The 25039-nt window shown below is 39.8% G+C and overlaps 1 protein-coding gene across 3 annotated transcripts in view; it reads right to left on the bottom strand.

The window, feature by feature from the left end:
- rhpn2 (rhophilin, Rho GTPase binding protein 2) overlaps positions 1 to 25039 on the bottom strand; it is a 44975-nt gene that overhangs the window by 3259 nt on the left and 16677 nt on the right. Inside the window, exons 4-14 of one of the 3 annotated variants that reach the window (XM_030044668.1) lie at positions 15097 to 15172; positions 14268 to 14345; positions 13513 to 13637; positions 12344 to 12510; positions 10470 to 10657; positions 9841 to 9997; positions 6820 to 6944; positions 6377 to 6566; positions 5292 to 5368; positions 3088 to 3234; positions 920 to 1075 (exon numbers count right to left, since the gene is read on the bottom strand). In XM_030044668.1, coding sequence (XP_029900528.1) covers positions 920 to 1075; positions 3088 to 3234; positions 5292 to 5368; positions 6377 to 6566; positions 6820 to 6944; positions 9841 to 9997; positions 10470 to 10657; positions 12344 to 12510; positions 13513 to 13637; positions 14268 to 14345; positions 15097 to 15172 — 1486 coding nt within the window. Of the gene's footprint in view, positions 1 to 919; positions 1076 to 3087; positions 3235 to 5291; positions 5369 to 6376; positions 6572 to 6819; positions 6945 to 9840; positions 9998 to 10469; positions 10658 to 12343; positions 12511 to 13512; positions 13638 to 14267; positions 14346 to 15096; positions 15173 to 25039 lie in introns of all 3 variants that reach the window. The other 2 variants (XM_030044660.1, XM_030044674.1) reach the window with 2 other exon arrangements.

The following is a 25039-nucleotide window of genomic DNA, read 5'->3' as shown; positions in this document are numbered from 1 at the left end:
TCCCTCAGTGTGTTTTAGCTGCAGTGTTGTACTTTACTCCATATCAAAGTCCATCCATTCCAGAGAACAGATTTAGCATCAGAATGTGAAGTGACATAGACTGACAAACTGTGTTTCCATCTGCAATGAAAAGCCCGTCAGCGAAGGGAAGAGGAATCTGCATTTACTTTGTCACCTTTATTCTGTCACTTCTCTTTTTTCCAGTTCAAAGAATCTAGATTGTGCTCTTGTCCTTTTAGAATTACATGGAAAAGATCACATGAAACATTATTCTTTCTAAAAACTGACAACTTATATTTGAGTAGGGCATTTTAGACTGTTTCCAACCCTGTCAAACAGCAACTTTGTGCTGAGTCTCTGGGGAATCTGCAGTCTCTGATCAGTCCTTTAGTGCTTAAGTTAGTCTTTTCAACACTGTTTAACATCACTGCTGTGAAAATACCCAGAATGATAACGTTTGTTTAGTAATCAAGCTTTAATGTGAAATCTGTGTCCTATTGAGAATAAGCAAAAAGACAAACTTCAGCTCTTTGTCCAAGTGTTTTGGCAACTTGTCTGAATACCATTTCTTGCACACTCAAACTAAAGAAAGCTCTTCTGCTGTGGGTTTGTAAGCTTACTTTCTGGTCAAATGACTGTGGCTAGAAATGTCTCAGTCTCATTCAAATTCAACATGACAGCTGGAACCGGTTTCATACGCTGGGTCAAATCCACAGAGCTCTTTCTCATGGGAAACATTATACTGCACATTTGTCGGAAACACAACCTCGAAAGAGAAACCTGAGACACTGATAACGCTCCTTAGCGTCCTGACGTAAAGACCAGTTTTTCTATCACTATCTGTCAGTTAGAGAAACCAGATGGATGACTTTGCGCCTCTGACTCAGCAGAAGCAGGGGGAGAAAGGGGCGGGGCTTACCATGCTCGGGTTGCTGTCCATCATGCTGACCACCTTGATGCTAATCCCATCCTCGTCCACATCCTTCAGCAGCCGCATCACCTCGCTCACGCCCAGCCACTTGCAATCGGTGTTACCCACGGCAACGATGTAGTCGCCCTCTTTCAGCCCATCAGCCTGGAAACAGGAGAGAAAGAGGAGGAGGAAGTGTTACCAAGGACAGCAAATAGAATGGAGTAATTATTTACAGCTGAGGGTTTATCTGAATGGGTTTATCTCACTTCAGCTGAGCAACAGAGGTGCAGTGAGAGCAGAGCAGACAAACATGGAACATGGTGTGTGTGTGTGTTTGTGTTCTTGTGTGTGTATCAGCAAGATATCAGCCCTCTAAACAACACCACAGCGCATCATTCCAGGGCTGTGGGAAGCTTGTCTTATCTCAACAGGTTCAGCTATTTCTGTCTGATGGAGTGATCCACGTCAGCCACAGGCAAGTCAGCTGGACTCAGAGCAATCAGTCCATTCACTGACATAAAAAAAAAAAAAAATCCTGAGAATTTAAGTCATAAAAAGTTTGGCTTAGCTGCTAATCTGCTTATTTGTGCAGGCTCGTAGGCCTAAAAACAGTGTGCTCTCTGTTAGTGCCTCTTAATGAGCGGTCAGTCTGAAAGGAGACTCTGATCAATTAGTATGAAGAGCAGGGAATGGAAGAGTGGCTTGTCTGAGGCTGTATTTTAATTTAGTGTCTAAAATTAAAATACTTCATCACCAGTGAAAAGGAAACGTGACTGACTGCATCACAGCAGCAAAGACGTCAGTGAGGTTTAATTGTGAATTTGGGGCAATTAGACGGAGTGATTTGCAAATATCAGTGATGTAGATCAGTGATTCCCAACTAGGGGTACGCGAGCACATTGCAGGGGTACGTGACAACTTTTCATAACATAACATTATGTTAACAATATTATTTTTTGTTAAGTGTTTTGTTCTTGTTTTTAAAAAATTTAAATGCCTGTTTAAAGGGGACTTATTCAAAGGTTCTCCAGTTTTTGTGGCAAATGTTACAAGAGTTAGAAATAACAAAGGAAGATTTATTATTTATTTTGATTTTGTATTTATTTATATTACTCATTTATTTTCAAGGCAACATATTTATTTTTGTTTAATTAATTTGAGTTAAAAAGAAGGAAATGCCTGAGATTTAATTTAAATTAAGGAAATGAAATAAAATGATTTTCATTTAATAATCAGTTGTGTTACGTTCTACTTTTGGAGAATCATCAGCACGTATGAGTGAGGGGGTACTCATGGTCTGACAAAAAGTCTCAGGGGGTACACAAGACAAAAAAAGTTGGGAAATACTGATGTAGATGTTCAAACCCTCTGTTGACGCAGACAAAGGTGCTCACTGTATAGAGTTAACATCAAGTAATCTATACATCCAGCTTTTGTTAATGTATTACAGAGCACGTGCATAGCAGCAGCAGCCCGCTGATCTTCAGATTAACTTCTCCATTATGTTTGGTAAATCAGACTACAGCATCTGTCTAACAATTTTTAAGGTGTTTCATTGTCTGGCTGCTGTGATTTTCGCCTGATTTACAATAGCATTTTCATTTGATTTGTGATTTATGGCCATTTGTTTGAGTTTTTATTTTCCATGTAAATATGGAACTGCTTTTTGGGCCTTACTTTTTACATTTTATTACAACTTTTCATTTGCTCTGAATATTTAATTTTCTGTACTTGCACCTTGTTGTGAAGCACTTTTTTTGGTTCGGAAAAAGGCTCTATTAATACAGTTTACTTATTGTTATCTTCAATATTATTATTATTTTATTATCATTAGTCGTAGTAGTAGTATTAGAAGTAGTAGTAGTAGTATGAAAAGAAGGGTGAACTATGAACTATAGTAGCCAGTCATCAATTTAAAACAATATTTTCAGAAAAGTATTAATATATGTTTTTAAAAAGGCACCACTATTTTAATATGATGCACAGAATACATTTACATTAAGAATCTGTCTGCTGTCCTCCTAAAAGACAGCTAAGCCAGTCTGATAATAAACAGGAGGGTAAACTGCACTGAGCTGGGTTAATCTTTCACTACATCCCTGTGTGCAGCACGGCAGCTGCTCCAGTGTCAGAGGGTCAGAGGGACAGTGTGAGCAGGTTGAGGTGTAACTCACGGCGGCGGGGCAGAGTGGGTCCAGGGAAACCACCTGGACGGGCTGCTCTCCCTTCAGGGTGAAGCCCAGGTCTCCGTCGTCTGGGCGAAGCTGTATCGTCCGCGGTGCCGTCCACCGCTGCTTGGCTGAGAAAATGGACAGAGGACCCTGTGTGGAGAAGGAGGGGTGGGGGGGTTAATACAATTTTTGCACTATGAAAGATTATATAAGTCAGCTGCCATATGGTCAGGTTCTGAAGGACAAACTGCTTACTAAAATCCTGGGAAAATTTCTGAAAATGTGATGATCCTTCTTATAAAAAAAGGATCTATGAGTAACTATGAGCAACTTCTATCTCCCATTGTTAATACATTTTTCATCTGACAGGAAAATCTCAGTCAGTGTCTCCTCCTGCCAGTCTTGTGTGTGTAATACTGATGAAACCTGTCTCCCACACCTCTTTAATTATCACCATGGTGACTGTACAAAAAGATACTGCAGGCTTTATCTTTAATCCTGCCTCATCTCCCCTCGCATCTTGACGGATTTGAATCTCATCACTGAGACTGTGAATGAGCTCAGTCATAAAGAACTGGAAAGGATTTTTCAACCTGGAGCCAGGGAGCCTCTGATTCATTAGCAGAGATATTTTAATCTGTCTGGGAACGGCGGCTCTGAGCTGTGTTTCTCAATAAGAGATGATAATCTAGAAATCTACAATGATGTTTTAGGAACATCTAGTTATGAAGTTTTTGGGAAACCAACTGTAACCTTACTATGCTTCCTATGTTGGACTTCTTAGGCTCATGACTCTTTCAGGAAATGCAGACCTGACCCTCACCCTTCCTTACTACGTGTTGTTTTTAAGCTGGTTGATCTAGGAACTAAAACATTTCCCTTAGCTAATTTTGAGGCAAGACATTTGTACAAGCTCCGGTTTTGTTTTTTGTTTTTTTCTTAATCTCACCTAACCTCTTTCTGCATGTCATCATTTTGTGCCTTCAAGTAAAGACACAATGTAAATTCTGAACTCTGACCTCTCAGTTCATCAGTTCAGCTCCCTTTTACAACAAACGTTATCTAGGAACCCAGATTGCACTGGTGTGTGTTAGTGGAGCTGAAAGGAACCACATGCCTGGTCTTATAGTGAAAATACAACAGATGGGATTGACAGAGGGTGTCAACCCCTGATCAACACCACCAACAGCCCCACCCCACCTCCACCCATTAGGTGAGGGCTTTTAACCAAAGCACCTTACAATTTTTATTATGAGCTTGTGTCTAGGAACATGTGAGGAGAGCCGTGTTGCTGTAGGGGCAAGACCTTGTTTAACAAGTTCACTTGTACAGGAATTTAGAAAAACTGCCTTATTTTTAGACTGCGTGCGTCTGAAAAAAAAATGTTAATTTGCATGTTGAGCATGTTTCATGGAAGACTGGGTCTACAAAAAGATCCATTCTAACAGGTTATTTCGTCTCATATTCAGTGTCCAAGTCTTGCTTTTCTTCAAACAAGGTAAAAAGAAATCTGCCAGAGGGATGAGATAATCCCACCTGTTTTCAATGCAGTTTCACTTTTTTCAAGAATTTTTCAGGGAACAGGGAAATAATATGTTGATATAAGGCACACAAGTATTCAAAACTGGACACAAGTGACACCTATCTCATACCACTGGCAGATTTTTTCATTTGCAAGATTGAAACACTGAAGATGAGGCTAAATTACTTGGTGCAATAGAGATTTTTGAACAGTACACAGAGAGGATCATGGAAACCTTCAGTTCAGTTAAAATCACCCCCTTCCCCACCACAGAAGCGCTGATGTGTATGTTCAACTCCTCTCATACTTCTGGAGGGTTTTTATTTTTAATTAAATACCAGAATAAATGGAGTGGAGTTCAAGGCAGATCAGAATGCCTCAGTCCATGGTTAGTGTTAGTGCTGCCTTGCTCTGAATGAGAGTCCGGGAGGCTTTACAAAAACAGTGCAGATTATCAACGGACTGTTGGCCCAACATGTCAAAGCAGCCAGGAGACTCATTCATGGTTGGTTTTTATTCAGGAATGACAAAAAACACTCTGGGTGTTAAATTTTGGCACGCTTTAAAATTGCATCGCCACCTCTAAAACCCAAATCCAGAGCTATTTCATGTCCCGTCCTGAATAACCCAGCAGTGTGTGTGAAAAACAGCAATGTGAGTGGAAGAGGATTAGTAACCCACATACCAGCCTCTGGAAAAAGTCGATGACTTTCACCTTTGACAACGTAGGAACTTCCATCTCTGCTTTGTGCTCTGTTTTAGCTATGGAGAGAGGGACAAACAGAAAGCTGTCACCCTACTGTTTATTGTCACAACCACACTTCAAATGTCCTCCATACAAAAAAGCTGGCAGGGAGTTAGCAGTGTCAACATTACATCATCAGTCTGACTTATCTGATTACAGGATGTGGAGGCTGTTTAGAAACTGTTTTAAGAAAGACAAAGCTCATAAAACACTTTGCTGTTGCTTGGCATTAGTCTAATTTCTGATGTGTTTGTTGTGGTGTTGCTGGAGTGACTGGAGTTTCTATACCAGCCAAAGGAACAATAGCTTTCACGTCACTCAAGGTTAATAGAGACTGCAGTTAATTTCACACTTGTTCTATCAAATACTAACCTATCCTTTACAGTTGTGTTGTAAATTACCCTCTTATTCTGTTATAACCTCATGTGCTATTCTATAATCTTTCACCACAAGTCAACAAGTTCATTACTACTGGAGACAAATGGGATTATCTCATCCCACTGGCAAATTTATTTGACCTTATCTGAAGAAAAACAAAATTTTAATACCGAGGATGAGACGACAGACCAATTTATTCTCTGCTGTATCAGTTCTATATATTGTGATAGTAAACCTCAATTCATTCGTCCACTAACACACTATGCTATAATCCTTTTCTAAACTGCAAAAACAGCAGAGGTACTGTGCCGTCTAAGTCATGTTTTAACTGGTGAGTGATAACTGTTGATATTCTATGATGTCCTATATTAAAAGATGTATAACAAAAAAGAACTTAGTTTGAGCTCCCTCCATTTGAATCATTACAGATAAGATATAGAGGTAGGGAGTTGCCTAAACAGACGTCAGGCCACGCCTTCCCTGTAAACCTCTGGCACTGACTTTGTTTATTTGACAGGTCAATTGCTTGGTTGCTATGGATTTACTGACAATAAAACAAGAGGTTGCTTCCTCTCAAAGAATGTACACAAATTGGTGCTGTTGTCACACAAGGAAGGCGGGGTAAGTCTGAGGACTTTCCCACTCACAGATGATGTCTGGGGCCTCCATGTAGTCGGTGAATTCGTCCTCGTTATCGTTGTCGGCAAACTTGTTGACCGAGCGCTGGTGGCTCGCCTGCAGGATCTCCTGCAGAACCTCCAGCCTCCTCAGGTCGCGGCACAAACCGCAGATCCTCAGTGCCTCCTCGTGAGCCAGGATGGCACGACGAAGGTGAGCTTTGCCTGAGTTGGGAGAGGAGGCGAAAGACAGGGGGGCAAGAAGGAGAGGGAGAAGAAGAGAGAGGACCAGACAGAAAATAAAACGGAGATGGAAAGCAGAGGAAGGGAAAAGTAAAGAGTTGAGGTGGGAAAGTCAGGTCATGAGAGACATTGATTATCAGCAGCCAGTGGAACCTGGATCATAGGAACCACAAGGTTGACAGATTCTACTGGGTTCTACTGTCTTCTGCTGTGCTGACGCTGTCTTTGGTCTTACCGATACGCCGGCGTTCATCTCTCCTCTTCAGGATGTCCAGAGGAGAGCGTCCCTCAGGAAGGCGATCATACACCTGAGACAAGGTCTTCTCCTGCTGGTCCTCATCATCACTGGGATTCACTGGACAGAGGACAGTGTGAAAAAATGATCTAATAGTTAATAGTTTTTAAATACGTCAATAAAGGTTTTCAGTCATTCAGGTCATTGTGTATCTAGTGGCGCGAAGTCAAGGGCAAGTGGCATTGGTGCAAAACATCTTCAAGATTACAAAAAAAGTTCAGCTGCAACAAAACTGGCAGCATAATGCCACCAAGGTTTTAATTCACTCAATCCAAAATGCTAGTAACACCTGCAACTGAAATATCATTTAATATCAAAATATGAAGCTTCTTATGGCAAAAGTTTTCCAGTTTTAGACTTTTGGCATAAATCAGCTTTTCTTCAATAGAAACGATCATAAATTCAGCAAAAATTGCGGCAACTATGCACTATAACTGACTTCCAGGGTAATACTAGAATAGCTTATTTAAAAACCTACAATTTAACAATCTCCAGCAGAATATCATTAAGTTGAAAAATACACAAGTACCAGAGGTAGGAGGCTTTCAAACGGCCTATTCAGCATAATGACATGATTTTGCAATTAACGTACTACAGTTCAATTTCTTAAGACATTTGCAGAAACTTCCTTTTTTAAAGCATGTAAAAAATTTGAAACTCAAGAATGGATTTTTAATGATTTAATCTCTTGACAAGTTTTGGATAGTTTAAAACAGTCTTCAGTTTGTCTTAACCTGCAACTGTATTACTGACTTTTAACCAAAACCTTATTCAAACTGTGATTTCGTTTCAGCCAGGAGACTCATGACATTCAGGTTTTAGGACTCAAAACTGGACCACTCTATGCTCTCGTTACTTAATGAGGATTTTGAGGAATGATACAATCCTCTGTGTGTTGCTTCAAACTGTCTACTCTCCTAAATGGGTTTATGACTCAATCAATAAAATCAATAAAGGAAACACAGCTTCCAGTTCAATTCCCTTCACCATTAGAGTTCACTTCCTGGAAACAATATTCACTGTTGACTGAACTCTAGTTGTAGTTTGTCTGTTTACTGCAGCTCTCTTCATCCTGTCTCGTTTCTGGGATGAATCCTTTCTCTACAGTTCTGTGGTTAATTACTACATACTCCTCTTTCACACAAGAATTTGCTAATGAGCTGCTAAACTCAAAGTGGCTTCGCTTCATCGCCCCTCCACCGTGGTTAGTTTTGTGCTCATGTTGATGCCCAATCCTCATTGTCAACAATGCCACCCTTGCATTTGCATTATGCACCACTTTTTTCCTATTAGTCGCATACCCACTATATTTAATTTAATGTTGCTTTCTGAAACAGTTACCCTTTTTGGTAGGGTTAGGTTAGGTTTGATTTTGTCTACATTACACATTATATGTTGTTGATGAAGAAAAAAACAATCCAGATAAAAACATGAGACCGCCACACAGCTACAGACAATCGAGGCAGAGTTTCAGGCAAGCAGCACAAGACAAAATTAGTAGCAGCACTAATTGTAGAGGAAAATTTACAAACTCACGCAAACATATTTCTCTTCCTCTCTCCCCTCCTCCCTCACTCACTCAGTTACTCTCTCTCTCTCTCTTTCCATCTTGCCACCTGATTATGCAGACCGCATTAAGAAGCTACATAACTGTAATCCCCCACCAGTCTACTTCTATTTCAGTCCATTTTTTCCTTTAGGCATGAGGTACTATTCTCTCTCTCCCTTTCCCTCTCCCTCTCTCTTTCTTTCTTTCTTTCTCTCTCTCTCTCAACTTTGTCTTGCTGCTTTGTGATGCAGAAAAAAATTAAGAGGCTGCAGTTTCTCATGGCTGGAAACACAGCCACTCTTTACCAAGGGGAGTGGTGTGTGTATGTGTGTGTGTGCGTGTGTGTGTGTGTGTGTGTTAAAGAGTGCTCTAAATAGCTGTTATGTAATAGTGTTGTGGCTGGCTGTGGTTCAGTCCAGCTCTTAGATGACTGCACCGTTGGACTGCTCAGGACTCTGCAGTGCATTTGAGTGGGAGACCTGATTCTCCAGGGAGTTTAACATCAGAAAGTCCTGTAACACTGATCCTAGAACAGATTTTTACCACCTGCAGCAGCCAACATCTAGTACACTCAAACAACTGAATATGAAACAACTGAACATGACTACTATGAGTAAAACTATGCTGACTTTTAAAGTACTGTGGTACTTACCTACAGTGTTACATATTAAACATTAAATATTACATAAATCATGGCTTGACTTAGCCACTACAGTTAGAGAATGACTGTGACTCTATGAAGGTATTTCAATCTACTGTATAAACATAGAGCCACCCTGCTGCACAAACAGAAACTGTATTTGATTTACTTTTACTTCAAGTGTTACTCGTTAGATCTGTAGCCACCAGTTTGTTCCAACAATTTTCATACATCACATGGCATTTTCTTGTATTAGCTAAGTGATCAGCCTTAACAAATGAGAGTGCAAAGAGTATCTCACTATATTGCAGAAATGTTTACTTGGGAAAAATAAAAGTTTAAGACTAAATAAAGAAACTGAATGACTTGTTAGGGTGGAGGACTTCTGCACTGTATTTAGTTCAGTGTAACTGAAGCCTTAGAGTAATGGATCTAAGATACTGATATCAGAATAATTATTGTTTTTTCTGCTTATTCATAATTGGGTTATGGCTTTTTACATATTTGCATTAGCCTTCCTTATTAAATTTTCCTCTGCTTGCTCTAATTCTCAATTGAATTGTTTCATTGGCCTGACTGCTCAACAGAAATTATACAACCAAAGCAATTTTCAAAACAAGTCAGTATGTTTGTATCTCTTAGAAACTCAAGGAGAGAGGAAAAGACTGAAAAACTGAGAAGAGGCAAAACTGAATTAAGTTGTTCAGTTAGCTTCCAGTTGGCTATTACATCCAGTCTAACTGAAGGTTAAAAGTTGTTTCTCTTACACTGGTGGTCCAGTAGCGCCGTGGCTACAAAGTAGTGAGCCAGGGAGCGGTAGTGGTTGGTTATGATCTGTGACATGGTGGACCAGAACAACGGGACATTGTCTTTAATTGGCGCCTGGATCATGGACTGGTGGACTTGGTCGTAGGTTTCTGAGACCTGGCAGAGAGGAAGAGGATAAAGTTACTAAGAGGCCATTAACAGCACCAACCTGTACAAACTCCAAACTCAGTGACGGAAGTGGAGAATCTGACACTGATGTGGCATTATTAGTTTACATTCACACTTAATGACATTCTTGAAGGGGCTTTGAGACAAATCAACTCTTCAAAGAAACCATATTCAGTTAAAAGGAAACAAGTACCTGTACTTGTACTTCTTTTTTTTAAACAAATCATATGAATGAAAAGTGCTTAAAGACAAATGCAGGACACATAGAGCAAAATAAGAACATCCCATTTTGTATGATGAGGTCAGAGGCTATGTACTGTATGTCTATCAAAGTCTGTTGTGTGTGTGACTGAATGTGCCTACATGTTTTCTGTGCTGCTGGTTACTAAAGCTAAGATGGACGGAGCTCAACAAAATATCCATCTATAATTAACATCAGTGTGTAATGCAATGTCTTTACCTTGGTGGCCTCCTGAGCCATCTTCAGCAGGGAGTAGAAGTTGTTTCGGATGCCGGGCAGGACAGTCTTCTCAAACAGACACTCCTGAGCCTGGGCCAGCATCATGCGGATCAGCATATTGAGCATGGCTGGGCTCATGTCGTAGCTGGGTGTGTGAGTGAATGTCTCCTTCAGGTGGTTCAGGAGACCTAGAGATGGGAATCAAGGAGTTTTGAACAGATGCCCTTCTACAGACATTAAAAATAGCTCATGAATTTGATGGTAAAGTAAGTTACAGTGATTTGATTGTGACTCTGTCTCCCTGCAGGGCAATTCTCTTTTTGATTACTACTCTCTGTAGTCAAGGTCAGCTACAAAACAGCATTCCCCATACCAGACTCTTCATTCAGAGAGGCATAATGGTCTTCATTATTGAAACTTTCTCAAATGGTCATAGACTTCTGGAAAACTTCCACATAGCAATTACAGTGATTGTGATGTTTTAATGATATTGTGAATTTGATTCAAAGCCCTGAACTGTGTCACGTTAACCCATTCCTCCTCTCCTGACATCTGCCACTCTCAACCAAACACTGTGTAATAAAAGGAGAAGAATACCACTGCTAGCACTGAGATCAATGTCTTTGTGCTTCTTTTAAACTGAGCCAAAACACAAACCATTTGAAATTAGTTCTTCATGTTAGCTGGAAGCAACAAGGCCATCTGCGTTCCAACCAAGCACGGCTCCCTTTTATTTTACAGATTAAAAACTTGGCAGCAGAAAGCTGTAGACAGCTTAATAACAGAGCGCTGCCTCAGTAGTCTTCAGTCATGGTTCTGCCCATGCTAGCTCGCTCCTCCCATCCTCTAAAGCTCTCTTGTTTCCCGAAGTCAAAGGCAATGCATCTATACCTAGCATCTCTGGCCGTCGCCTCCCATCCTGGTTTACTACCAGTATCTCATACCGGAGACAATGTGTCCCATAACAACATAATTGTTTACTTCATCCAGGGGGAAATTATAGCCATCACAGCAATGTAACCAAGCCCTGGGCAGAGCTGCAATTATTGTGCAATTCTTCATCCACTGCCAGGTAATAATTCTATCAAGGTTTGTTAGAGCTTTGTCAAACCTATGATGGTTGGGAAACTAGTTCATATGAGTGATGCTTTTCTGGAGCTGAGCCACATGACAGGGAGGCATAGAAGATCAACAACATTTATTTTCCACTTGAGAGCAAGGTGTTAACACAAGTCATTTTCAAAAACTGTCAGTCTAAATTCAGCGGGGCATGACTACAAGATGGATGTAAAGCATCTACTTTGGGTCAAATGAGGTCTTTCTGTCCATTCACTCCTTATTACATGTCTCTCTCTTTCATTTTTTCATCTCCCTTTCTCTATTCTCACCGCTCATCACAAGTGCTGTCTCAGGCTATTTGTGAACAGCATTTACCAGCTCAATAAATCGTGTTGTTCATTAGGACAAAGTTTTCCCACAAGATCATTAAAGTGTCATGTTATCTGATGGGGAACAGTGGAGTGTTTAACTGTGTTCGTGACTGGCCCCTAGAGTCTGTTTTCCTCTGGTTTAACAAGTCTTTGGGGAGGGCTGCCCAGTGCTGGCTCCATTTACACTCTAGTTACTGTTCATATTGCACAACAAGGTACATAGCACTTCCATCATCAGTTGTAGGAGTGTACTACATATTTTATGTTTTTCAGGCCATTAAAGGTCAATTAAAACCTACCATGGAATCTTTGTACTCAAGTAAGAAAACACCCAACTGTGGATGTCTGTTATTAAAACTCTCTAGAGTGGCTAAATGTTGGCTAGAGACAACATTTTTTCAGTTATTTTATATAACCACAATGTCAGTCCTCACTTCCGCATACCTGCAGCTTTCTGGAAGGAAGAGATGGCCTCCTCCAGCCCGGCAATGGTTTGCCGGTCACTGCGGGAACCAATCTGAGTGTAGAGGGCGGCCATGTTGAAGAGGATGCTGGCTTTCTCCAGTGACAGGTTCTGCTGGCAGACCGGCACACCCGTGAAGGAATCATACCTGGAGGAGAAAGATGGAAGCAGACACCGATGAGTACAACATTAGATTACTTGTTTTTAGCTAGACACATTATACCATTTGTTTGAGGATTCCCAAGTGTTAAATAATGGAGCTACAAAGTGTTTTGCAGAAAATAAAATAATGTTCACTAAAAGCCATAAACAATGCAACATACAAATGTCATGTACAGGATAATAATGTACAGTAGCTGAATAAAACAGGGCCTAAAAGACGTGTAGCAGGCATCTATCTGTTCGGCTAAAAGTTTGTTTCAGCTGACAAAAGTAACAGGCTTATATTTATCAGCAAAAAGGCACTGAAAACAGCTCATACAGAGAGATTGCTGTCTTGATAGATGTAACACATCATGTTTAACAACATTCATATTGCTGGCCCTGTAGTATTCTCCATTTATTCGCTTCAGTGTGGGGAAATCATTGGCAAATATAATATAGGTTTTCACTGTATGTAGATGACACTCAGTTATACATACACCTAAAACCAGCAAATTCCAGCACCTCATCTTGACTGTTTTTCAGATATTGTTTACTGACTGTTATAAAATAACTTGTATCTCATATATTAGTATATATTAGTCATCATTTGACACCATTAAGCTTTTGATTATTTGGATGACAGGATCTTTTTTATCATTAGCCAACTTTGAAATACTTCTCTAAGTCTTCATCTCTACACATTTTAAGTACTGTCCCTGCTTGAGTTTGAGTTACTTCTCCTGACTTTAACTATGTTTTGTAACACACTTTGTAATGATTGTTTAGAAAAGAGCTATGTATTATTACATTCTTTGCCAAGTCTCCTACAGGTGTTGAGCATCTAGCTAGTGTTACTTTTCACTTGTTTTGATATTGTTGCTTTTATTTGTCTTCTAAAGTACCTTGTAATTATTTTGATATGTGATACATAAATAAAGTTGGCTATAATACTAGAGTTATTATTCCTTCTCTGCTTCTTCTTATTATTACGTTTATATATGTATACCAGGTAAAGAAGATTCCAGTCTGCCGGGTTGGGGAGAAAAATCGGCTCTCCAGTAGAGGAAGATGGTTGAAGTATTTTGCCAGCAGCTCTATTCCTGCTTCACTGCGGCTCGGAGTCCGGCAGGCCTAAGAAAACAAAGGAAATATATGATTCAGTCTGCAGAAATGAATAACTTTTGCTGGTGAAACCTAGATGAAAGATGAAAACCTAGTCATGATCAGTGTTTGTACTTGGACAAAGGATTTCATAGTCCTCTGTGTCAGAGAAAATTTTGTGAACCTTGGGCAAGTTAAAGTGCTTAAAATCCCATTGGATGCATTCACATGGTCAAACTAAAAAGTAAAACTCGTTTTATTTATTTCTAAAAAGGTAACACTTTGGAGATTAATGGTTTTCAGCAATCATTGTAACGCATAATACTGTACAACATCACTTGTCGAGGAGTGGAAAAAAGACAAAAATAACACGTTCAAGTATTGTTACATTGCTGAAATTGTACTTAAATGGAGGTCTGATTACTGGTGAATTAACCTGCTCAGTTAAAAGAAAGTCCTACATTCATTTTAACACAACTTATTTTTCCATGCAATTTTTCAAAAGCTGGCAGCTAGCTTATTTTATGTCTTTATAATAACTATATTTTTTATTTTCTCTCTGGGAGTTGTAGATGATATATTTTTTTAAACTGTGTTTGTATACTTCATTCTGTAAAATCACACAGTATATCATATCATCATATAATGAGTGTTAAGTACCTGTCGCAGGTCCATCAGATCTGCAATCTCATCATCAAAGTTCTTCCCGTCCTCACTGTAGTGCTCCAAGATAAAGTCCTGCCGAAAACAAACACAGGTTGTCTCACTCACTCGTCCGCATGTTAACACTTTTAGTCACCATAGTAACGCAAGGAATCACGGTAACATTATTAATAATCACACTAGATATCCTAAAAACCAAGTAACACTAACAACCATCTTAGTAGCACTACTAACTGCAGAGTATTTATTAACAATATTAATCAGCATAGCAATGTTCTAATTCACATAAACAATCATAGTAGGAATAGTCAGTACTTTGTTAATACTAAAAATCTGTTTTGAGGATTAAACCTGTGACACTTTTGTTTACAAGGCAGCCACAATCACATCAGCCACATCATCCCTAAACTACCAACAGTGCCAAATGAACCAGTAGGTCATTGTGTCACTGCCAGGCATCACTGGAGACACCTGATCACTGTAAGCCTGAGGTGCAATTACAGCCAGTAAATGGAGTGAAATTAACTTGCCTGAAGATTATACAGTCGCAACACTTCCCATAATGCCTGCCAACAATCGTAACTACAAGTAGGTCACTGTCAATGGGTACATTTAACAGCATGACTCCCTGAGCAGCAATGCAGCTGCGTGATTATCCTTCCATTTTCAATAATTACTGTCCTCATCTTGGCTAATAAAACTATTTCATCTTAGTCAAACAGTCTCTCTTTCATGAATTAATAAGGGTAATGTGATGACATATTTATAAAAAATTTTAAAAAAGTAACAGTGGGCTATGGTGAAACTGTGGTCATTCGTGCTGTACCTTGAACGCAACAGAGAAGTCCACCTCTTTCGTCTCCTTCAGACCCAGTGGAATGAGCGGGATGGTTGCCGTCTCCCTGTATGCAGAAACAGAATCAGTTACTCAACAGCGAATGAAGGGGAAACCGTATCAGTGAGGCATGAGGGTTATTGACAACTATCACAGTAGCACAGTATGCAGCAGGGCCTTGAAAACGGACAGTGCAGAATAAGAAAGATACTGGAATGCACATACCTATTTCACAAATAATACAAATACTAGTACTGTTTGTATAAGACCAAGTGCCAAAACAGATGATAAATCAATAGGCTAATAGTAGGTTAAAAAGAGGCACTAGGGCATGATAGAAGTTATCAGGCAGCAGGGAACACCCTCTGACGACAGACCAAGCCTTGATATGCACAGCCTGTCAACGTCATAGTCTAGAGCAGATAACACTGTGTACTGTGCTACACAAAGGCCGAGCAATGACAACTTTCTGTTTGATCATTTGAACTAATTTATGTTTTAATTTGCTCTTTACTGTGGTTTTATGAGGATGAAACTCAGAGAAGTCCATTAGCGTCTGTCAGAGCAGGGCTACCACCTTCCACCATTTCCTCATGCATCAAACAGAGTTCTGGCATCATAAAACATCAGACACCCTGCAAACAAGTCATTTAGTCTCATATTCAAATGTAAAATCTTGTTTTGTTTTGTTGTTTTTTGTGGCAATTTAAAAAATCAGCAGTTTCACAGGATTTTTCGGTGGGAACAAGTATAAATATGGTGAAACAAGGCAGAATGAGGTAGAAAAACACATTACAGTTAAGAAATGATACTTCATTGAAGAAAATTCTGGAAACAAATTGATTACCATACAAAACAAGTGATTATCTTATTCCAGAGGCAGATGTTTTGGGTTTTTTTTACCTTTTCTGAAGAAAAACATGATTTCAACAGTGAATAAAATGACTTGTTAAGTTTTCGGGGATTTTTTGTTTTGTTTTGTTTTGGAGTGCAGAACTTCCACTTTGCAGTCATAAGTACAATGGTTTCCTGTGAGCTCTAGCTGTATGAACCTTGTTGTTGACAGATGGAAAACAGGTCCAACTTCTTATCGGAGCTGAGGAATTTTCACCTGACAAAAACCTGCTACTGATTAGGAGTCTAAAAAAACACCTTCTCCTGCCATGCAAGGGAAAATGAGGTGTTTCTAGGCTTAAAACAGTCTATGTATGTGGTTCCTTCTATGTTTAACGTTTACATTTGAGACTTCTAATTTATGCAGAGCAGCCTCCAGTGAATGTAACAATAGCAAAATCACAAATAGCCTAAGCAACTGATTCTTGATGATTTTAACAAAATACGCTTTCTGCACAAAAAAAAAATCCACATTACAAGTCATTTCATCTCATCTTCAGTGTTAAAATCTTGCTTTTCTTCAAATAAGTCAAGTGAATCAAGTGTCATTTCCTCGATACAAGTGGGCTGACCTGCCCCATTCTGACTAGTTTCGACTAATTTATACTTATTCCCAAGAAAACCCCTGAAAGAAGTGAAACTGCATTGGAAATGTAGGATTACCTCATTCTGTGGTCAGATTTTTCACTTTCTTTGAGAAAAAAACAAGATTCTAACACTAAATATGAGAGTCAAAATGGAGATTTTTGCAGTGTGTGCTCTACTTCAATCAGAATTCTTCAGCTCTACAGGGATGGGAGGTGAGGTGTACAAGAAGCCAATGCCACAGCTTTCAAACAGCTCCTAGTCTCATTCATCACTTGCTGATATGGCAGCATTCCTCTAGCACACTGAATCACAGAAAAGTCTCATTCATCAGAAACAGAGGAGGATGGGACTATGCGGTACAGCCCATTAGTACTTCAGATGAAACCACTGCGGTCTTTTTCTGGTTTTGGGGGGGCTGACTACGTCTCTTCTGCAGGAATTTTAAAATCCTCCCACCAGTCTCCTCTACCACCCATCACCTACCACCACTTCAACTCTCCTGCTTATCATTAACACACCAATGTCCAAGACATGGAGCAGATGAGTGCTACACCACCGAGGCAGCCCAGCCTAGCTCTGGCTTCAAACAGTGAGAGCTCAGAAATCTACCCTTGACTAAATACCAAAACCCATAGAGAGTCACCATCCATGTCATCACCAAAGACAGTGAATGTCAGGACTTCATCTTGGAAGAGATGAACAGCATGGCAGTGTAGCACATAGAGTTTAAACAGAGCGTCAGTCAGTTGTAATGAACACAGTCGTACAAACACGGTGTTAGACAGCAACCTGCTTCTTATGCCCATTTACATTTTTCATTCTGATAGGACTGGGTCAAAATTAATATCATGATTAATACTGCATGATTAATTTAATACCCATGCATAACAACACATTATCCGCCAACATTCAAAATCATACGTTAAATTATGACAACACCGCTGTTCATCGCACTCAACTGTAATAAAGAAAGTATGATAAAACTTTTTCAAATCATATTTCCTAATTTTCTTCAGATCTTATTTTGTGAGGTGTTGAACAATATGTGCTTCACCATTCATTTAGACGGTGTATTTTGTCACAATAACAGAATATATTTCTTTTTGTCTAATATGATTCTGTTGAAGGGGTTACACTAAATTATTGTCTAGCCCCATGTTTTTGTCAAGAGTAGAAAAAGCTTAAGTTTCAAGGTCATCAACATCACAGGCGATCAGTGATGGGGAGCTCAAGGGTCTAGGGGCACAGCACCATTTTTCTCCATATAATGATGATGGATGATGGAGATGCCAGGTATTTCATCCACTCTAAGAAAAAAAACAACACTAAAAGCAAATTTTTTATAAGATTTCATTCGATTGACTTCATAGGGAAATTGAAGAGGAGGTGAAGATTCACACACACTATATCACAAATCACACAAGTTTTCAATTTCAGAGAAATAATACCAATTAATAAATGCTGTCACCATGATTATTGTCTATAAAAGCAGTATTAGGTGAAGTTACATTTCATGAATCCTCTTTTAAGCTCTTCACAGGCATTTTCATATTAGCGAAGACTCACAACAATACACATTGTTTTAGCTGCTTTATTTTTTATAAGGAGGTTAAGGGAGGTCAGTATCAGTCAGACATTTGTACCATGCTGCTAAGAAAATATTACCATCTCTTTGTGTTACGCATTACCTCATGCCAAAACCAGCTGGATCTGGCCTGAGCGAGAAATCACCTCAAAAAGAGTCTATTCAGAGGACAGAGAGCTGCTGGGAAAAGCTGAGAAAGGCGAGCAGACGCTTTGTTTCCTGACTGAAGGCCGAGGTTGTATTTCAGGCAGGTAGGCTAACGCTCCATTGTGGCTGTACAGCATCGTCCTACCCAGATAAATCCTTACAAAGACCGGGTGATGACGATGTACACACCTCTGCTATTCCCACACAGAAACCTTCTGTATATGTTACCTACACCTGCACAAAGCGAATACATGAGATAAGATTTTTTTACAGCTCACGTTTACACACCTAGGCACGCTCTGTGCACATGTGTCATTCTATAGATCTGCTGAGGTGAGCATAAACCACATTTTGGACATACAGATTGTAAATTTACAAATTAGGCTTCTTCGGATTCTCATATTTTTCTCATGCATCACCTATACATTAGGTAGATATTTTTAGTCTATACAAATGGACAAAACAATAAAGGAACTGGATGTGTTTTGGAAGCCCCGCCCACTTCCATGGTCCGTGTTGGTTGGTCGGACTGTGGACCATTTAGGTCATGTGATTACGGATTTTATTAAATTAAACGTAGCCTATTTCTGTTGAGACGTACATTCATGATCAAACTGACAAAATGCATGTAGTCGCAGACAGAGCGAGAATTACACACACACACACACACACACACACACACACACACACACACACTGCTGCATATAGTATTCCTGTGGTATTTGTATAATCATGAAAACACACTCCCTGGGTCACACCGTATGTCGCTGAAAGAAGAAATTCTAGGCGAATAACTGCTGAGTCAACAATTTAACAGTAAATCGCCTACCCTGCTTTTCTTTCAGTTAAAGATACTACAGTAATATAGTCGATAAACTGATGTTAAACCATCATATTTACTACAGAATCCTATGCAATTTGTTTTCATTTGCTGAGCTGCATGTATTGTATAGAAGAGATTTATTAGACATGTAACCTGCAGCGGTATGAGCTGCATGAAGATGACAAGATGAGGCGGAAAAAGCCGAGGTGGGTTTTAATAAGAAGGTTTCACTAAAGAGCGGCAGAGTGGAGCTGCACTCTCATGAAGCTCAACCAGCTTCTCTGAATCGTATGTGTTCACTGTAAAGGAAAGTAAACCCATAATCAGCAACACAGGCCCCTAGTCACTAACTCAGTCGTCTGCTCAGACAAACACTTCGGTCTCTTATACAGCCCGCTCACTGGGCTGCAGTCTTGCTCTTACATTAAACGTTTCTTCTTGACACGTGTTTTGTTTGTCTTGTGCTGTATCCCGTTGCGATTTGCTGATGCACCAACCCAACTTCCCCACAGGGATCATTACAGTTTCATCTTCTCTGTAACAGACACATAATGGAGGATAAGTGGTGGCAGTTTCACAGCCTGGCTATTGTCTGTATATGGAGCAGTGAGCAGGTGTCTTTCTGAAAGGCCGGTATAGAGGCTGATGGGAATTTGGATATTCACTCCAGTCTCCTGTCTGCACCTGTCTAAGGTACAGGTGTGGAAGGAAGAGGAGGAATATTAAAGGTGCACCAGTGCTGAGATGATATGTTTATCTCACAATATGATCAGATACTTGATATAAGATACACGATTCCACAAAGCCACAGCACACCATAATTTAAAAAAAAAAAAAAAAAAAAAATCAAACAACGGCATTGTTTTCTCAGTGGCTGTTTTTTTGAGCAACCACTCTTTGTAGCCACAGCAATAGCTCACTAGGCTGTAAACAATTTAAAAATGCTATAATTATAAAGTGCAAATATGCTCTTATAATAAGCAATATATGCACTTGTGAAAAATATAAATATGCACTTATGTAACATAATTTGGGTGGGATGGGTGAGCCATCTCATTTGTGATTTCTACAGCAGAACAACGTGTAACTGATATCACAATTGTTTTTTTGTGACCCTTGAGTGTACTGTCACATTTTTGTGCCGCGATACGTTGAACTTTAATAGACTATCCCATCACTAAGATGCATGAGGCAATTTTGTATATTTGCAGAAACTACTCGCACGTACAGTGTTAACCACAGGTTCAGGGCTCAAGCAGCAATGCAAAGTCGCCACACTATGCCTGTCAATCCCCAAATTGTTTTTTTTGTTTGTTTGTTTTGTTTTGTTTTGTTTTTTAACCACCAAAATGTGATGTTTTGAACCTGAGCTCTTCATCAGACTGTGTTGTATGATGGCAGCCCCAAATGTTAGTGTTAGAAGAGGTAGCAGTTTAATAAATTAATTAATTAATTAATAAGGTACTCTGGACAAGAGCATTAGTTAAAAACAGACAGCAAGTGTTTTAATTTTTTTTATTTTTATAATTGATTAATCATTTCAGCTATTTATCAAGTAAAAATGCCAACCACTGTATGATTCCAGCTTCACTAAGATCAGTAAGGTGCTAAGATTGTCTTTTCTTCTCTGTGTACATGACAATAAAACTGATACTTTGTTTTTTTTTTTTTTTTTTGGTCCCTGCTTGGAATATAAATAAAACATCCAGGGGGGGTGGGGGGCAGGAGCCTCTGTTGATATCTGAGGTGATAATAACCTAGCTCCTGGGTGGCTCAGTGGCACTTCAGCAGGATGTCCAATAATGAATTATGAGAAGCAGCTTAACGCTTCTGGTTCGCACTTCACTGAAATCCTGAAAACAAACCAAACTAATCTGGGCTCTCCCAGTGCCAAGGAAACGTGCTATTTTTGGTTTGATAAGACCATTAGCCGATTTCTGTGTTATTTAAAGGGGGAAACCTGGAGTTAAAGGGAAAACTGAAGTAGCTCGGTAGCTCATTAAGAGAGGCTTCATGGTGAACAGACCGCTGTTTGGAAAATGGAAATAGCGCTCAATGACCTGCTGGATTAGCAGGCTGGGTTGTGAAGGATGTCGAATTCCTGTGAATGACCCTCAGAAACATCGCCATGGTTACCACCTGACCCCCCTCAAACCCAACACACCACTATTCTCCACAGCCCCCCCGTATCCCATCACTTTGTTGTGTTGTGACTGGTTGTCAGGGGCGACAAGGCCTCTTCTAAAGGAGTGTGTTTAGTGAAAGTATATGCAAGAACACGCATGTGTCTATGTGTGTGTGTGTGTGTGTGTGTGTGTGTGTGGGTGTGATATGTTCTTAATCAAGAGAACCCCCTGAGAGCAGAAACGGCTGACTCTAAATGGCTTTTGATCACAGTTAACGGACAAAAAGGAGCAGACCACTTGATCTTAAGAGCTGAGAAAAAAATATTTTAAGGCTTTGATTCCAAAATGTTACAGGTTCATGACAGAAAACCATTTTTACCTGAAGACATTCTCTCAAATCTTAAGTGTTCTCTTTTCATCAGCCACATAAAGGAAAACTACAGCCTAAATCACATTAACACTATTTAAAACACTATCTGGACTGGAGATTCACGCTGTGTTTATGGGGCTGTTTGACTGTATGATGTTGCATTTGCTATGAAGCAGCTAAAAGTGAGTTTTTAGTGTCCACCCCTGAATATAAAGGGCTCCTTTGTAAACTCAGAAATTTTAGCAATGTGAAACAAACACACAGGGAGAAATCCAGCATAGCATCCAGCATAGAGAGTTCACTTCTTATTCCCATAAAGCTTCACTGTAGCTGCGGCTGCTCTCTGTGTGCATCATGTTTGAAAAGCAGAGCTACACTGTAAAGCAACAAGAAACTCGATGTAAGGCACATTTCCACTTGGTGGACAATAAAGATTCATCTTCATGTTCCATCAACCCCTGTTTTTAAACCATGTTAAAATTTTACATTATGTTCCCTAAATTCTCTAATACTAGAGTTGTTTTTTTTTCCTTTCCTGGTTTCCATTCTTGTTTATTTTATGTATTTTTTGATGTTTATGCATTTTATGTATTTATGTATTTTTGTATCTTGTACCTTGTATCTTTAACTCCTCTTATTTTATTTATTTCAGATGTAGTGTGGTGCAGCCACCCTGATGGTTTTTTTTGTTTGTTTGTTTTGATCCCGTCTTAACCACTTCATCTCCGATTGAACTTTAAATTTCCATTTACTGTATTGGATGGTCGCAGCACTTCGCTGAAGTTACGTCACGCTTGTGTTGAGTGAAATAATCAAAACCCAGTGTCATATGGCGGCAGCATTACATCAAATAGAAAATATGTCTTTTGCATGATTTTACACCCATTTTCCTGTAATTCAGCAGTACATATTGGTATCTTTGGAAACCTGTGGATCTCCAATACAATTTTAAACAAAGTTGTGCAGGTTTGAACAGAGGATGGCTGCAGAGCGATGAAGAACCCACCCATGGGAGCGACAGAGTTTAAGAGCTTGACATATTTGCATTTATCAGCTTGTTACACCTACACTATTATTTAAAGTCTACTTTCCCTCCTTCAGCTATACGAAGCACTTTGTACTTGATGCAACAATAGTGCTATTCAAATGCATTATACCGTGATTACTATTATCATTTGTCATTTAGTTCCATCTTTATTGGTCATTTTGTCAGATAAGGCATCATCTTGTGTGAGATAATCTGCTCCAATTTGCTGTTTTACAACTTCACTGCTTCATCTGGATGGACCACAATGTGACTGAGGCGTCGCGTGTCCAAATTACACACATCCACACCCTACAAACTCCAACAAGAAACTTGACTACTTGACATTAACAAAAGAGATAATCATAGTCCATCACTGTCACACATACCCATACCTAACCCCCTACCCCCACACAACACACACACACACGACAGACAGCTCAGAAAGAAGCTTTGTTGTGTCGAGTGTTTATCTTAGTTAACATGGAAATTCAGCTCATCGTTTTTCCTCACTGAAATGTGCATTGTGTCCAAAAACCAGCTCTTCCAGTTCAACAGCATACCCCTTATCTCTCTCTCTCTCTCTCTGTCTTACTAAATCTCTTTCTCTCTTTCTTCTTCTGCACACCATCCCTCTCCTGTGCTCTGTCATCAATCCTCTTTCAGCTGCTGCAGGCATAACAATCTAATCACAACATGTCAAAGCCCTCACTCAGCCTCTCCTGTGCAGGCCTTCAACACTGTACATAGGTGTGTGTGTGTGTGTGGTGTGTGTATGTGTGTGTGTTTGTGTGAGTTCTCATACGTCAACACTAGGGAGAACCAGTTTGATTTTTACATCTTCAGAGCCTGAGCATTTCTGTGAACTGAGGTGATTTTGGCCTTTCCTCTCGTTGAACGCTCTAATTTAGGATCAGGACCACAGGTAAAGCTTAAAGGGTTGGCTTGTCTAGGATCAGAACTTGGGTCTGTTGTTAAAATTAGCATTAGGACTTGCTTTAGAGTTAAGGTAAAGGCCAGGATCGGGCAAGGTGAGGTGATTTAGGGGGCAGAACGAGGCGTTTCCGGGTAAACTTCAACACTACAGCAGCATGGACGCTGCACTGCAGTCATGTGACAAACACATGATCCTCATGTTTTAACATTAAAGGTTGTGTTTGTTTATTTGTTTTTTGGTCTTTTTACACAGTATCCTATGGGATGCGGTTGTTAAACTCATAGAGTGATCACTGTAAAGAGGATGCTTAAAAATACTGCTGCCATAGTTGTTTTTCATCGTTTCCTTTGCTTGTTTGTCTGTTTGTCTGACGAGATCAACTTTTCAAAAATACAATAATAAAAAAATTCAACTGAAACCCAATCACAACAAGAAGAATGGCTATAGTGTCACCTCCTGAAAAAGCCCCTTGGCGGTGTTTTTCTCACTGAGAAAGGACGATAGCAACTGAGGAAAAAAAGAAAATGCCTAAGGCTGATGAAACCCATTCAAAACCCACTGGATAGACTAAAAATGCATGGTGGTGAGGCTAAAATCACAGCTGTGATTTAGAGCCTGAAAAGTTGACATTTGGGAGACAAAAGGTTTTGACAGTGTGACGGCCGACTGGAACCTCTCAGTGCACTACAGAGGTCAACAGTCTGCATGTGGCTCGCTGCAAAAATAAACTTAACTCGACCATGCAAGAGGCCGGGGCGAGATGTGAAATCCCCGTACACTGAAATATAATTTCATGGCTATGAATACTTGAGGAAATACTTGAGTTAAATGCTGTGGTATGAAGAGGCGGAGGTGGGAGGTGAAGAGATAGGGAGTGTCCCGTAAACTTTATTAAAGTGGTGATACTGAACTGTTTAGAGGAAGCTTGTTGTATGTCAGGGATTAACAAACACGCACTTAGCTCAAGGCAACCTTTAAAATGTCACTAAGATGAGCGCACACACACACACACACACACACACACACACACACACACACACACCATCCATCCATCTTCCAAACCCGTAGTTTATCCTTCCAGTATACAAGGTGGTCCATCTTTATCTTTTCATCCACTGCCTTTATCCAAAAAAAAACAAAAAAGACTAAAAGCAAGTTTGTCAAAAAATGTGCATTTGCTGACAACTACGCCCCATTCGAACATCAGCTGCCCAGTCAACTCAGCTCAAGGAATGCACGGCATGAAATTTAGTGGCGCGGCTTAAGAGCACAGCAGGGGGCTTTCCAGTGCTGAAAATGTCAAATTAAGAGCCACCTCGGAAAACAATGAGAATCAGATGAGAGTTATGAAACGCATTTCAAAATGCCTGCTACAGCGGCATTAAGGCTGCTGTCTAATTTAGAGTTTAGGGGGATTTAGAGTTTTCAGTTCAGCTGCAT

This window comes from Myripristis murdjan, chromosome 3 (genome assembly GCF_902150065.1).
Source record: "Myripristis murdjan chromosome 3, fMyrMur1.1, whole genome shotgun sequence".
NCBI lineage: Eukaryota > Metazoa > Chordata > Actinopteri > Holocentriformes > Holocentridae > Myripristis > Myripristis murdjan.
Note: the sequence above shows the minus strand (reverse complement) of the source record. Positions and strands in the feature narration are given on the sequence as shown.